We start from the raw sequence: 13314 nt of genomic DNA on the forward strand, positions 1-13314 counted from the left end.
CATGGAAACCCAACGCTGCAGAAATCTCAGCCTCTCCGCGAGGAACCCGCACCAAATCCCCCCCAGCCCCAGCCAGGGATGCCGTGGAATAGGTTGGCAGCATGGGGAGGAGGAAAAATGGGGGGGTTGAGCTTTTTAAAGCTATTCCTGGCTTTTAAAGCCATCCCTGCCATGTGGCAGGGAAGCTTCTCTGTTGTCTCATATAAGGCTGTGCTGGGAAGCCTGCAGGCACAAAGCAGATTGAATCCATCTACCCCTCCAAAACAAATGAACAGCAGAAACATTCGGGGTTCCTAATGTTTTTTCTACATCCCAGCACCGGCCTCAGCCAGCCCCAAGGTATAAAACCCTCAGATACATCTTCTGTGATTACCAAGCTTAAAGGATTTTTTTTCACCTGCCCTGCTAAGCAGGACCCTGGAGCAGAGACAGGCAAAGTTTTCCAGGAAAAAAAAATCAGCCCAAAAAACCACGGAATGCTTGGCAACCCCCAAATTTCCATGCTTTTGTCCAAGTTTCAAAGAGCTCTTTGTGCCTGGAGGATGCCAGCGCTGTTTCACTGCAACATTTCAACAAGCCACCGCCACTGAAAGGAGATTTGCATGCGGAAACTCCCTGCAATTTTGCTTTTCCATTCCTGTTAAATAAAAGGAAAAATCCAGTTTGAAACCAGCTTTGATAGAAATTTCTGTTTTGGCTAACCAGAGGATCGCCGCGCTCTGCTCAGGAGCCAAGGGGTGGCTCAGACACCACGGGGATGGGCACTGGCGGCTGGGAAGGAGCAGGAACCAATTTTATCCTTAATATTTCCAACATTACCCAGGAGAAGGCGTAGGCTGAGAACTGCCCTTTTCATCACATAATTGCTTTTAAAAGCCAGGTCAGGAAAGCAAATGCTAGTGGCATGTGGCAGAGGCTGCCCCGGGGGAGCAGTTTCATTTTGGAGAGAAACCACTCAAGTGCACAGAATTTCAATGGGAGGTGATTCCCGTTTCTTGCCATACTACAAGGAGTTAGAAGGGAAGAAGAGTGTGGTGTGTGTGTTTTTTTTTTTTTTTTAAAGCTTAAGTGAGACACTTCCCACACCCTGGGGATTTGCACTTATTTGTGCTTCTCTATTCAACAAGCAAGGAAACAAATGCAACCTGGGGGGAAGCTATCGGCGAGCATCAAGAAACCCTTAGCTCAAAGCCATCCCAGCCGTGGCCCCACGGGATGCTGGAATGGCTCTTGCAAACCCCCCAGAAATACAAAACCGAGTCACCCAGGGTCTCCAAACACAGCCAGCACGTCCCTAACCCCACTCATTTTGTTCTTCCTATTTATAGCCCTCTCCCCAGCCCAGCCACACTGGAGCATCTTCAAGCAGAGCCGGTGCCCACAGAGAAAGGACAAGAGCCAGAAACACGGCTAAGGTCACGACAAAGCTTTTAAAAATGTAAATGAAGCCCAAGGAGCCAGCCTAATCCTGCAAGCAACCCACAGCAATGAGATTAGCCCAAGGTCCCCTTGGCAGAGGTCGAGCCCGTCTGCTTGGCATTCTCCTCGCAGAGGTCCCCCCCCGAGGACAGGACCGAGCCCACTGCTCCAAGGACACCTCCCAGCACAGCCCTGCTCCAGCACGGCTGTCCTGGCAGGAGATGTCAAGCAAAGGGAAGGGGAAAAAAGACACGGTTTGGTGCAAATCAGGATTTTGTTCAGAGAGCATCACTGCTGATGCTGCATCCCTCGAAGGGAAAGGAAAGTGCAAGGGAAGCTGGAAAACCCGATCCCAGCGCTTGGGGAAAAGGTTTCATTTTGTTTTCAGTATTTATTTGGGCAGGTTTGGAATAGCTGGTGGAAAAAATCCACTTTGCCAAGAGCCCTGGACCTCTTCTAGTGCTCCTCTAAGACCAAGTTTTACCACAGCCCCACAAAGCCCCCAGTCCCAAAACCAGCTGCTGTGACCAAATATAACTTTTTAAATTCATTATCATTAATAAAGATTTCCACTTAATTGAAGTGTGGTAGCAAACAAACACCCACCCCAAAAAATACAGCCGCATGTAGCTGAGGATGGCAGAACAGGTACCTTAGTGCCTGACCCCCACAGATGCTCTTGGAGGCTGAGCTCTGACTACATAATGCATAAAATAACAGCATATAAAAAGGCCTTTTATTCACCCAAACCCACAGCCTGCTGCCCACCAGCTTCCCAGCACCTCCCCTGCTCTCCCAGGACACCAAAACCCAGAAACCCAAGGGAAACTGAGGGAAAACCCAAGGCAAACTGAGGGACAGGGCAGTGGTGCAGCTCTGCAGCACCCAGGGTTTTCAGCCCCACACACAGCATCAGAGCCTGTTTCTCCCAAACAAACATCTCTATCACTCTACCAGAGCCAAAAGTGGGAATTTTTGTATTTTTTTTCTCATCTTTCCACCACTGGTGGGCATCCATCAGCTCCAGCCCCTAGCAGGCTCCACTATTCTTGCTGGGGTGATTAACAGCCATTTTGCTAATGAAGCAAAAAAAAACATTAAGAGCACTGAAATTTGCCCTTTTTGCTCCCTGCCTACTCCACTGCATCTTCCAATACAAGCCCCACACACTTGCAAATGAGGCCAGAAACCCCCAAAGCCCAGGTCCCATAGGAGAGATCCCTTTTCTGGGGTTACTCCACCACTCTGCAGCACCGCAGCTTGCACAAAGACAAACGCCCCTTGCTAAAATAGAAAGCCCCAAACCTCAAATCCTCTTGCTCAGACCCCTTTTAGGGAGGTGTTAGGGTGCCTTGAAGGTTTTTATAGCATCCTTCCCAGGTGGGCTGCATCTGGGCTGAGCCCAGCCCTCGGTTTGGGGTTAATTTGGGCCACCAGCTGGCTCCTTGCTCCACCACCCGCACGAGTACAATATATGTTGAATTTCCAGCTCTGTGTGATGGGATTTACGTTTTCCATTGGGATACAAAAGTCACTGCAATAGGGTCTTCAGTTCAGTTTCCCATTTCCAAAGTATCTGGGAATGCTCCCATGTCCCATTCCCAACCAAGCGATCCGTTTTAGGGGTCCCGCTCATGCTGATGTTCCTTTTTTATGGGAATAATTTTTACCTGCTGGAAGAGAAGTTGACCCCAAATTGCCCAGGCCCAGCTTCAACACGTGGCCTGAGCATGTTTCCAGCACCTGAAGTGAGCAGGTCTGTAAACACAGCACTTCTCAAAAACAACAGTAGTTTGATCATCCATGGGCATCTCCCCCCAAAATCCCTCCCAACCTCATTATCACCCAGGGCAAGGATTGGGACTTCACCCCAGGGGCTCAGTGCTCTTCCCAGTGCCTGTGCTAAGCTTCCTGAACATGTTTTGGTGCAGAAAGGAGTTTTCAAGCCATGTTTTTTGGCACAAGGATGAAGCCCATGTCAGTGTGACCATCCGATAGGATTTCTCCCAGGGACGCAGCAGGACAGGTCCCGCCGGCCCAGGTGCTGGGGAGGTGTGATGGAGACGGAGCAAGAAGCAGCTTTTGAAGCATTGCCGGGAGCAGAGGCTTCTTAGGGGATTATTTTTGTTCTCTTTTGCTGTTTCTTAACAGATTCTCCGCAGGTTTTCCCCCAGCGGCTGGGACCCGAGGCTTTCCCCGGCTCGGTGCTGCCGGCACGCGTTTCTGCATCCCCCATCTCTCCGGGCTGATCTTGAGGAAGAGGGGGAATCGGCAAACCAGTGGAAAACCGACCGACACTCCAATCAAAATGCAGAAGAAACGGAAAGGAGCGGCCCTGAGAAGCAGCACCGTTTAATTAGAAATTACATCTGTGCCGGTGAGTCACGGCGGGGAAGCCAGACGTCAGCGAGGGGCACCTGCCAGCAGCGTGACGGTGGCGACCACGATGGTGGCACCACGCGGGAGCCTTCGGCCTCACCGGCGCTCTGTGGCTTTCGAGGCAGGATGGATGGACAGACAGCCGGACAACCACGGCTTCAGCTCGGGGGGGTTGGACCTTGACCCCAAACCCCCCTGGGCATCAGGAGAGCATCCAAAGCACCACCCAGAGATGGGGTTTGGCTGGAGCCGGGCCCGCAGAGCTTGGTGATGGATGAGCCCCCACACACACCCCACCGCGCCCATCACTGGGATGACGCTTTCCCACCGAGGACATGCATTTTTTGTCTTTTTTAGCCATTTCTACCAACACCCCCCCCAAGACACGGAGTGTAGCGGGGCGCTTTTCCCACCCTAAAACCCCCCCGACTCACCCGGGCTGGGCACAAGCAGCAAGCACCCCTCCGGCCGTGCCTCAGTTTCCCCCCTCCCCTCATTTTAAAGGCTTCCCCGGCTCCTTTAAGCCCCCCCCGCCCGCCGAGGCTCGGCCCCTTTCTCTGACACAGCAGCCGCCGGGGCGAGCCGAGCCGGGAGCCGCGGGGAGGCTGCGGCCGGGGCCGGGGCCGGGCGCCCACCGCCGCTCCCCCCCCGCCCCATGGCTCTGCCCGGGGCGCCGGGAGCCGCCCGCCCCCCTCCGCCCCCCCCCCGGAGCCCAGGGGGCGGCCGGCCCTGAACCGGCACCGCCGCCGCCGGTCGGTCCCGGGGGGAACGGGGATGGAGGATGCGGGGAGGGAGGATGGAGGATGAGGGGATGGAGGGATGAAGGATGAGGGGATGGAGGATGAGGGGATGGAGGATGAGGGGATGGAAGATGAGGGGACCGGGGATGGAGGATGCGGGGAGCAGGGATTTGGGTACCAGGGCTGCGAGTACCAGGGCTGGAGGATGCGGGTGCCACGGATGCGGGTACCACGGATGCTGGTAGCAGGGATGCGGGTACCATGGCTGGAGGATGCGGGTACCGGCTTGGGAGGATGCAATCACGTCTCTCCCCACCCTGCTCGCACCCCCCAGGCTGACGGGGTGCTCCCCCCCCCCCCCCCCCCCGCCACTCCGCCTCCACCTTCGCTGCCTTTCTCCACCTCCCGAGGGAAGGGTGGGGGGCATTTGGGGGCAAAGGGGGTGCCCCCGCATTCCACAGACGAGGCTTGGACCCTCTGGGGGAAAAGGGGCTCTGGCTGCCCCCCCTTAAAGCAGAGGGGTCCCAAGGGACGTGTTCCCCCCCCCCCAGCCCTGCAGGTAACATCTCACCCCTTCCGCCAGCAGCCGAGGGAAGGTGGCCCCAGGACCCCACGCAGAAACCCTGAGGGAGAAGGAAGAGGAGGAAGAGGAGGAGGAGGAGGAGGGGGAGGAAGGAAGACGAAAATAATATTAATAATAATAATAATAAAAAAAGGAGAAGGAAGAGCTTGGACCGGAGCCAGGAGTGGGGAAAGGGCAATCTGGACCCGGCTGCCCTCTCACCGCCGTGCCGGTAAGTTCCCGGGCTGTCCGTCCGTCCGTCTGTCCGTCCGTCTGTCCGTCCGGACCCCAGCCTGCAGGTCTCGAAGCGAGGGGGGAGGGAGGAGGGGGTGGTGGTGGTGGTGTTGTGCAGAGCCCCCCCCCCCCCCTCTCCCCCCTCCCTCCCGCCCCCCGCCAAGCTTTCTGTCTCCGCAAGGGCCGGCTCCCTCCCGCTGTCTGTCTGTCCGTCCGTCTGTCCCTGCAGGAGGGGACCCTGGGGACACGCGGACCCGGCCCGGAGCCCCCCCCCCCCCACCGCCCTACCGAGGAGCCAGCGAGGGCCCAACGCGGGGGTCAGCATCGCTCCTGGGGGGGCACCCAGCCCCGCATCGCCCTCCCCGGCCCCGGCGAGCAGGAAAAGCGCCAGCCGCTGGATTTTCGCTTCCTGGGACATCCAAGGGACTCTTCCTCCTCCTCCATGGTCCCCCCGTGCCTCCCCGGGGCCGCTGGCTGAGCCCCCCCGGCCCCCCGCCCGGCCCCGCATGCTGCGCCCCGAGCGTGGAGCAGCCCCCGGCAGCCCCGGCGCTCCCCGCCGCGGCCCGGAGCCCCCCAAAAACAGCCTCGGTGGCGGGGCGGGGAGGCGAACGGGGACTCCTTCGGGGCGTTAAGATGGTGAAAGCTCCCCGGCCGAGAGGGGCTGCGCGGACGCCAGGCCACCGGGTTAGGGGGGAGCAGGATGGACAGAGCCCTCGGGGCCGGGAGCCGAGGCCGCTAGGGAAGGATGGACTCGCCGAGCTGCCGGGACAGGCAGCCCAGTGACCCCCCCGGCAGCAGCAGCAGCAGCAGCAACTGTAGCAGCGGCAAAAGCGAGGGCGAGAGGGAGAGGATCCGCAGCCGGATGAAAATGGTCATCGGGCAGCTGGAAGGCATCTTGCAGGAGCTCAAGGAGGTCGCCAAGGAGCTCCGGGAGGTAGGAGAGCGATGGGGAGGGGACCCGGGGTGGGAGCAGGCACCGGGAGCCCCTCGCTGTCCCCCCCTTCCCGGCCCAGCCTGAAGCACCCTGCCCCTACCAGCCTCACCTCCAAAGAAATGGGGGGAAATAGGCTGGATTTGGGAAAATTGCTCTTGACCTTGATGCTGAGGCTCGCTGCGTGCCCAGAGGCACGGCAGTGGTTTGGGGGGGTTTCATTCTGCTCTGGGTGGCGGGGACATGGCTGGGGGCCGGGGATGTCTCTGTGGCTGCTCGTTGCGTGGTGGCCTCGAGCACGGCGGGGCAGCTTGCTTTTGGGATGGGGCTGTTGTGCCGTTGGGGTGGTCGGGTTGTTTCTGGAGGTGGGGGAGAGCCGTGTCCCCGCGGGCCGTGCTCGGGGACGTGACACCTCCCAGCCCAAAGCATCCCCTGAAAGCCCCGCTGTCCTTTCTGGGGCTGCTCTGCTTGGTTTGTGGGGTTTTAGGGGAGGTTGTCCCCCAGGGGACACCGCATCCCACCACACCACCCCACCGGGGCCCTCGTCCCTTCAGCAGGCAGCTCGCAGAGCAAAGAAAGGCCCCCGGTTCCTGCAGCTCCCGCGGGGTAGCCCCAAACCCCTTTTGACAAATCCCTGACGGATTAAAAATAGTAATAATAATAATAATCAGGAGGCAGAGCTATTTTCCTTTTAGCCTGAGCTCACTTCACACTCCTCCAGGAGCTTAAAGAGGCCTTCGAAAGGAGGCTGATGGCAATTCATGGCCACTTCAGTGCCCCTTTTGCAAAGCTCATGGATTTAGGGCCAGGAGAGACCACCACAAGCATCCGAGCATCCTTCCTGAGCGCTCCAGAGCTTAACTCTTTGGTTCAGCCTCTTGGGGCTGGAAGACCCCCAGCATCTCAGCAGCATCCTCGGGAAGCTGCCCAAGCCAGGCTGGACCAGCATGTGGAACAGGGGAAGGGGAAGGGAAGAGGGGAAGAGGTTCTGGGGAGAAATATGGCTGGGAGGTGACTCTAGGGGGGAGCCAGCATGTCCTGAGGCACCGGTGACCTCCCACAGGAGGGCCCTTTGCAGCACGGGGCAATGTGGCCAGGTCGGTGGCCCCAAAATCCCCTCCACAAAGAGGTCTTAAACATTGACCCTTCTCAACAAGTCTTCCAGCAGAACCACGCGTCCCTACAACAAGGGCTGGAGTGCCTAAAAAGCGGTGTAAAACTCAATGTGAGCTGGAGCTAAAGCACACCGAGGCTCGCCCAGCAGAGCTCTGGTGTTCCCCGTTCCCCCAGGGCCAGGCAGGCGTTGGCCTTGCAAAACCCAACAAAGTGATGAGCCAGGGCCAGGAGGAGCCCAAGGAGATGGGGACAAGGAGGGCAGGGGACACACCATGAGTCCCTGGGGGTGCACACCAAACCACCGGGTCTGTGGCCAGCCATGGACTCATGGCCTCATGGACTCCAGCTTTGGAGACCCCACCCACTCCACCCCGTGCATCCATCCCCTCCTCGTGGGGCTTTGCTGGGTGGTTGGGGCACAGGGCTGGACGTGCTCTGCGAGGAATGGGGTGGATCTGTCCCCAGCCCTGCTCACCCCTCGCTCCCCCAAGCGTTCCCCACCTGAAGGCTGTCGTTCCAGATGTCCGCTGTACCCAGGATGCTGCTTTACCAGCCTCTGTGCTCCCGCTCTCCCTCCCTCCCTCTTCCCTTTTGTGTATATAATTATTCCCCAGCACTCCACGACAGGGCTGTATTATGTGCGGGGAAAATGATTATTAAATCTCTGCCTGAAATCGCACGCTGGAAGTAAAAATCACGCAGGAGGCCGGGACCAAAGGTGCTTCCGCTGAGCGGGATCTGCATCCTCCACCCCTGGTACCCAAATCCTCCATCCTGTCCCTGGAACCCACATCCTCCATCCCTGGTACCCAAATCCTCCACCCTTGGTACCCTCATCCTTCATCCCACCCCTGGTACCCGCATCCTCCATCCCTGGTACCCAAATCCTTCATTCCTGATACCCAAACCCTTCATCCCCAGTACCTGCATCTTCCATCCCATCCCTGGTATCCATATCCTTCATCCCTGGTACCCGCATCCTTCATCCCACCTCTCGTACCCAAATCCTCCATCTCTGGTACCCATATCCTTCATCCTCGCTACCTGCATCCCCAGTTCCCACATTCTCCATCCCCAAGCCCCAAAATCCCATGGCGAGTGCCCCGTCACCCCCACGCTCCCCTCTGGGTGCCAGCACAGCAGCAGGTGCCACCAGGACGTCCCCTGGCATTCCCTCTGCGGGAGGAAGACCTGCAGCGCAAGGCTTCTGCTAACAAATACCTTCATAATGTTGTAATCAATAGGTGATTAGCTGGCAATGCTTTGGGAAGTTCACGGCGAGAAGGCAGCTCGTTATTCTAGCGGCACGTTTTGGGGAGGCACGCGATGATTTTGAACTCTTTAGCAGCTGATGATGCAGCAAATGGCCCAGCGATGCTCCGGCCGCTGGACCAGACAACAGGGCTCGCTCGTTTATTCGTGTCAGCTTGGGGAGAGGCCCCCCTAACCCAGCTTCTCCTCGCTTGCTTGCAAGCGAGCTCCAATTAATCATTTATTTGCTGTTCAATATTTACCTTCCCCTTGCTGAGAAGTGTTTGGGGAGATGCAGGAAGGTCCCATCCCTGGGCAAGTCAGGCTGCGGGGTTGTGGGGGCTGCTGGAGGCTTTGGGGCTGCTCCTTTTCCTGGCAGAGGGATTGCTTTCCAAGGCGACGGTGGCAAAATCCTCAGGGATGCTTTGGAGCAGTGGCACAGCTTTGGGAACAGGGAGCAAACCCCACGGCTTGCCCTGGGAGTTGATGCTTGGGGCCGGGAAAGCCTTTGGGAAGGGAGGCGAGGGGGGACGCAGCCACGCAGCCAGACCCAAAGCCAACCCTAAACTCCCCACTGCCCCCCGCTTTGATCCCACTGCCGCTCCACTTCAAAGGCTGCAAGGCAGGGGCCGCTGGATCACTTTGATCCCGAGCATCTCCCGGCCCCGCTCCCGTCCACCCTCTCCTGGAGATGCGTTACCCATCCCCGCGCCGCTTTGAAGTCCCCTCTCCTCCTCCCGCCCCGCCTGCCGCCTCCCCAGCACCTTCGCCGAGAGATTCCCTCCTGAATGAGAAGCAGCACGGCCGAAATGCCGAAACGCCAGCCGCCGAGCCGGGGCGTGATTTGCAGCCGAGCTGATTACCCAAACTATTGAAAATGAAGCAAAACAATGGCGCTCCAGATGTGCAACATCTGCCTCGGCAGGTATCCAGCTGGGGAGGGGAACACCCGGCCGGGGGCATGCAGGATTTTAGCTGAAGAGCTCCCGGCGCTGTCCTTGGGTGCAGGGACCACACACGAGCCCCCGGAGGCAGGGGGGGAGCACCCAGTGCTCCCAGTTGGGTGACTGGTGGCGGCTGGTCCCACGCTGGTCCTGCAGGCTGGCTCTGTCCCCTTTATTTGCTTGTGGATGTTTAGCCCAAGGGTCATGTTTGGGAACACGCAGGCTGCTGAGGATTCATTTTTTTGGGGGTGGAAGCCTGGTGTTTGGGGTGGAGATGAGCTCCATCCATTTTAGCTGAAAAAAATAAGAAAAAGACTGCTTTTTGCCACAAAGTGAGACCTACAGGTGAGGGAGGAGGAGGGAACCCCTCTTGGCACCCCTGTGGCTCACGCTGGGGTCACTCTGACCCCCTCGGCCTCTTGCAGCCCCCAGGGCCACCCATCGCGGGGGTCTCCCCAAAAAAACAACCTGATGCACAGCAATGGGATCTGTTTCTTCCCTCCCTCCCCATGGCTCCCATCCCAGCTCGCCCTGCTAAAAGGCTTTGGCAGCCAGATGTAGCAGAAGGGGGGGGGGGGAGAAAAGACCAAATCCTGCTTTACATTTAAATCCTCAGCAGGTAGCGAGCTGCACGGAGGTACTTAACACCCCCCCACCGCCCATTTAAAATAGAAAGTGCAGGGAAGGGCGCTCCTAAAAATAGAGTGAGCGTGGCTGGTGTGACACTAATCCCCCCGAGGACCGGGGGGGGGGCGGCGGGGACGTGGCTCCTCCCGGCACCCAGGTGCCAGCAGCCCCCCGAGGGTCCCGGGGATGGGTGAGGATGAGGAGGAGCTGGGACCCCCTGGGCTGGGGAGGATGCGCTCGCCCTGGAGCTGGTGCCGTGCTCGCAGCCTCCAGGAAAACGGAGGTGATCTCATTTTAGCCAAGGGTTTCGGTGAGATCATTTTCTGCCTTATTAAAAAATAATAATAGCCGGGTGTTTCCCAGGGACGGCTCTCTTCCTGCCCTTTTTCCTTCTTCTTTGTCATCACTGAGAAGGAAGAGGTCACAGAGGCTTTTTTTCCACCCTTTCTCACCCAAATAAGAAAAAGAAAAAGGAAATAAAAAGCAAGCTGGTGGCTCTTTGGGGACAGCAGCGATCTCCTTTTCTCATCCAGGCAGTTTCTTGCTGCTGCAGCTCCAGCCGGGGGTCCCAGCCTGCTCTCAGCATCCTCCAGAGCCAAAGCATGGTCGAGGAGGCAAGAAAAGAGGTCTGGGGTCTTGGGCAAGGGCTGAAAGCCTGGGGAAAGCCCCTCGCTTTCTGCTGATGGGGATCGGGTGCGCTCTGCTTGGCTCTGCCCTGCTCTGGGGACCCAAAAACCCTTTGGGGGACAAGGCTGTGACATAGGGCCGGGGTCTAACCTGGAAGCAGGGTGGGGGGTGACCTACAAGGGGTTCATCCAGAAGGCAACATACCCACAGCATGTAGGGCTGGGGCAAGGACCTGCACAGCTCCACGTTGAGCTGATGTGGGCGCCTGGGCCATGAGCAGGGTGGGATGGGGGGTCCAGATGGGGCCAATTGGGGCCGTTTCATTGCCACCACATCCAACACACCCCCAGGTTGCATCTTCCTGGTTGAACCTCAGGCAGGGTCTCACCATTCCCATGGGCATCCCGATCCAGCCCGGTCACCCTGAGCCAAATCCCTGGGGACACCAGGCTGCATTTTGTCCTCCAGAATGGCCCCGGGTTGTTGGGTGCTGGTTTACGGTGCATTTATGGTATTTTATAGGGTTTTCCCTAAACTGCTGCGTGCTGGCATCTAGCACAGGGTGAGGATGCACAGAGCAAGGGCATGGGGTGAAGGTCAGGGGGAAGCCTCTGCAGTGAAGATGGGATGGGGGGGTCTAAGCCTGAGGACTTGCTTTCCTCCAAAAGTGCTCAAAAAAACAGGGTAACGGCAGCAAAATCACAGAATCACAGAATCCTCGAGGTTGGAAAAGACCTTCAAGATCAGAAGCGATGGGGGAATGGTTTAGCATTGCAATTAATTATTCCTGGTGGATGAGGAGTTGCGCTGGGCGTGACGCTGGTGGAGACGGAGCAGATTTTTGGTGGTTTGTGGAGTGGTTTTGGTGGTGCGTGGATTTTTGGTTTCAGCGTGGACTGCAAGGTGCCAGGAGGCTGCTCGTTTATTTGCCTTCCCATCCTCGTTCTGGGAAGCTCATGGTTTCTTTCCACGAGGAAAGGACATGTGGAAGGGCAGGGGAAGGAAAAGGAAGGGGAGAGCAGAGCAATCCTGATAAATAGCCATGGAAATGACATGGAAAGGGACACGCTTGGGTGCCAGCCCCTTTACCACGGCGGCACCGTGTAGGGTCTGTCCCCTGCAGCACGTTGGGGACACCCCCCTGTCCCCAAACCACCACATTCCAGCTGGTCCTTGGCATAATAAACCCCTTGGAAGGGATGGTGGATTTGGGAACAAGCCTGGGAGCACCCATCACACCACCTGGGGACAGCCCTGCCTCAGTTTCCCCATCTGTGGAGCTGAAATTTGGGGGGGGGGCAAAGGAGGTGGTGCTCACTGACGGCTCCACACGGCCGGGTGTGAGGGACTAAGGGGTGCCACGTGCCCCGAAAACGCCGTGCGGGTGGGTGGGCTTCACCTGTCCATCTGTCTGTCTGCAGGTGGTGAGCCAGATCGACCGTCTGACGTCCGACTTCGAGTTCGAGCTGGAGCCCGACGACTGGACGACGGCGACGGCCAGCAGCACCTCCAGCAGCGAGAAAGGGGGCGCCGCCTTCGAGCTGGGACCCCTCGACTTCGCCGCCGCCGACATCCTCTCCGACAGCTGGGAGTTCTGCTCCTTCCTCGACGCCTCCACCCCCTCCGACCAAGGGGACGGGCCCGAGCCCCCCCGGCCGCAGCAGCAGCCGCCGCCGTGCCGCCAGCCCGACTACCGGCTGATGAACGGCGGCGTCCCCATCGCCAACGGGCCCCGGGGGGGGACCCCGGACTCCTCCAGCGAGGAGGCGTTCGGTGCCCACCACAGGGGTCCCCAGCAGCGGCCGGCCGGCACGCGGGAGCGGGTCCGCTTCAGCGACAAGGTGCTGTACCACGCGCTGTGCTGCGACGACGACGATGACGACGACGGGGACGGCGCCGACGAAGGCTCCCCGGGCGAGGATTGCGGCGAGGAGCCTGGCCGCAAGGCCACCTCGAAGCATCCCCCTGGGGGTGGCGGCGGGGGGCCGGCGGCGGCCCGGCGGCCGACGAGGAACAGCAGCACGCAGACTGTGGCTGACAAAAGCACCCAGACGGTGCTGCCCTACATCAGGCAGAAAAGCAAAAGGAAAAACTGACGCCGGCTCCCGAGCGGGTTGGGGGCGGCCGAGGGTTGGGTGGGGTGGGTGGGGAGCCTGGGCAGGGTCAGAAATATATATATATATATATAAATATATATTTAAATACATCGCTACTACGAATAAAATCGAGATGAAAAGGTGGCAGAGAAGGCAAACGTCCAACTACCTACCCGTCGTGTTCGAGGCTCAGGGAATTTTAAACTGTTTTGTGGACGGAAGATGCAGCTCAATAAACTGTTCGTCATGGAGAAATGCCAGCCATAACATATATATATCCATAAATATATCCTATGTATATATGTGCCCGCAGAGGGAAGCCTCTCCTGGGGACGTGGGCGCACCGGAGGGGTTGGTGGCAGGGCTGGGAAGGGCAAAGATCCCTCCC

At 58.5% G+C, this 13314-nt stretch overlaps 1 protein-coding gene across 1 annotated transcript; it reads left to right on the forward strand.

Moving 5' to 3' along the window:
• The first annotated feature begins 5192 nt into the window (after positions 1-5192).
• INSYN1 (inhibitory synaptic factor 1) lies at positions 5193-12968 on the forward strand. The gene is made up of 3 exons (XM_027466273.3): positions 5193-5332; positions 5564-6268; positions 12252-12968. The coding sequence occupies exons 2-3, from the start codon at positions 6080-6082 to the stop codon at positions 12924-12926; spliced, it is 864 nt and encodes a 287-aa protein (XP_027322074.3). The 5' UTR covers positions 5193-5332; positions 5564-6079; the 3' UTR covers positions 12927-12968.
• The last annotated feature ends 346 nt before the right edge of the window (positions 12969-13314 follow it).

The sequence above is a fragment of the Anas platyrhynchos genome, chromosome 11, assembly GCF_047663525.1.
Source record: "Anas platyrhynchos isolate ZD024472 breed Pekin duck chromosome 11, IASCAAS_PekinDuck_T2T, whole genome shotgun sequence".
Taxonomy (NCBI): domain Eukaryota; kingdom Metazoa; phylum Chordata; class Aves; order Anseriformes; family Anatidae; genus Anas; species Anas platyrhynchos.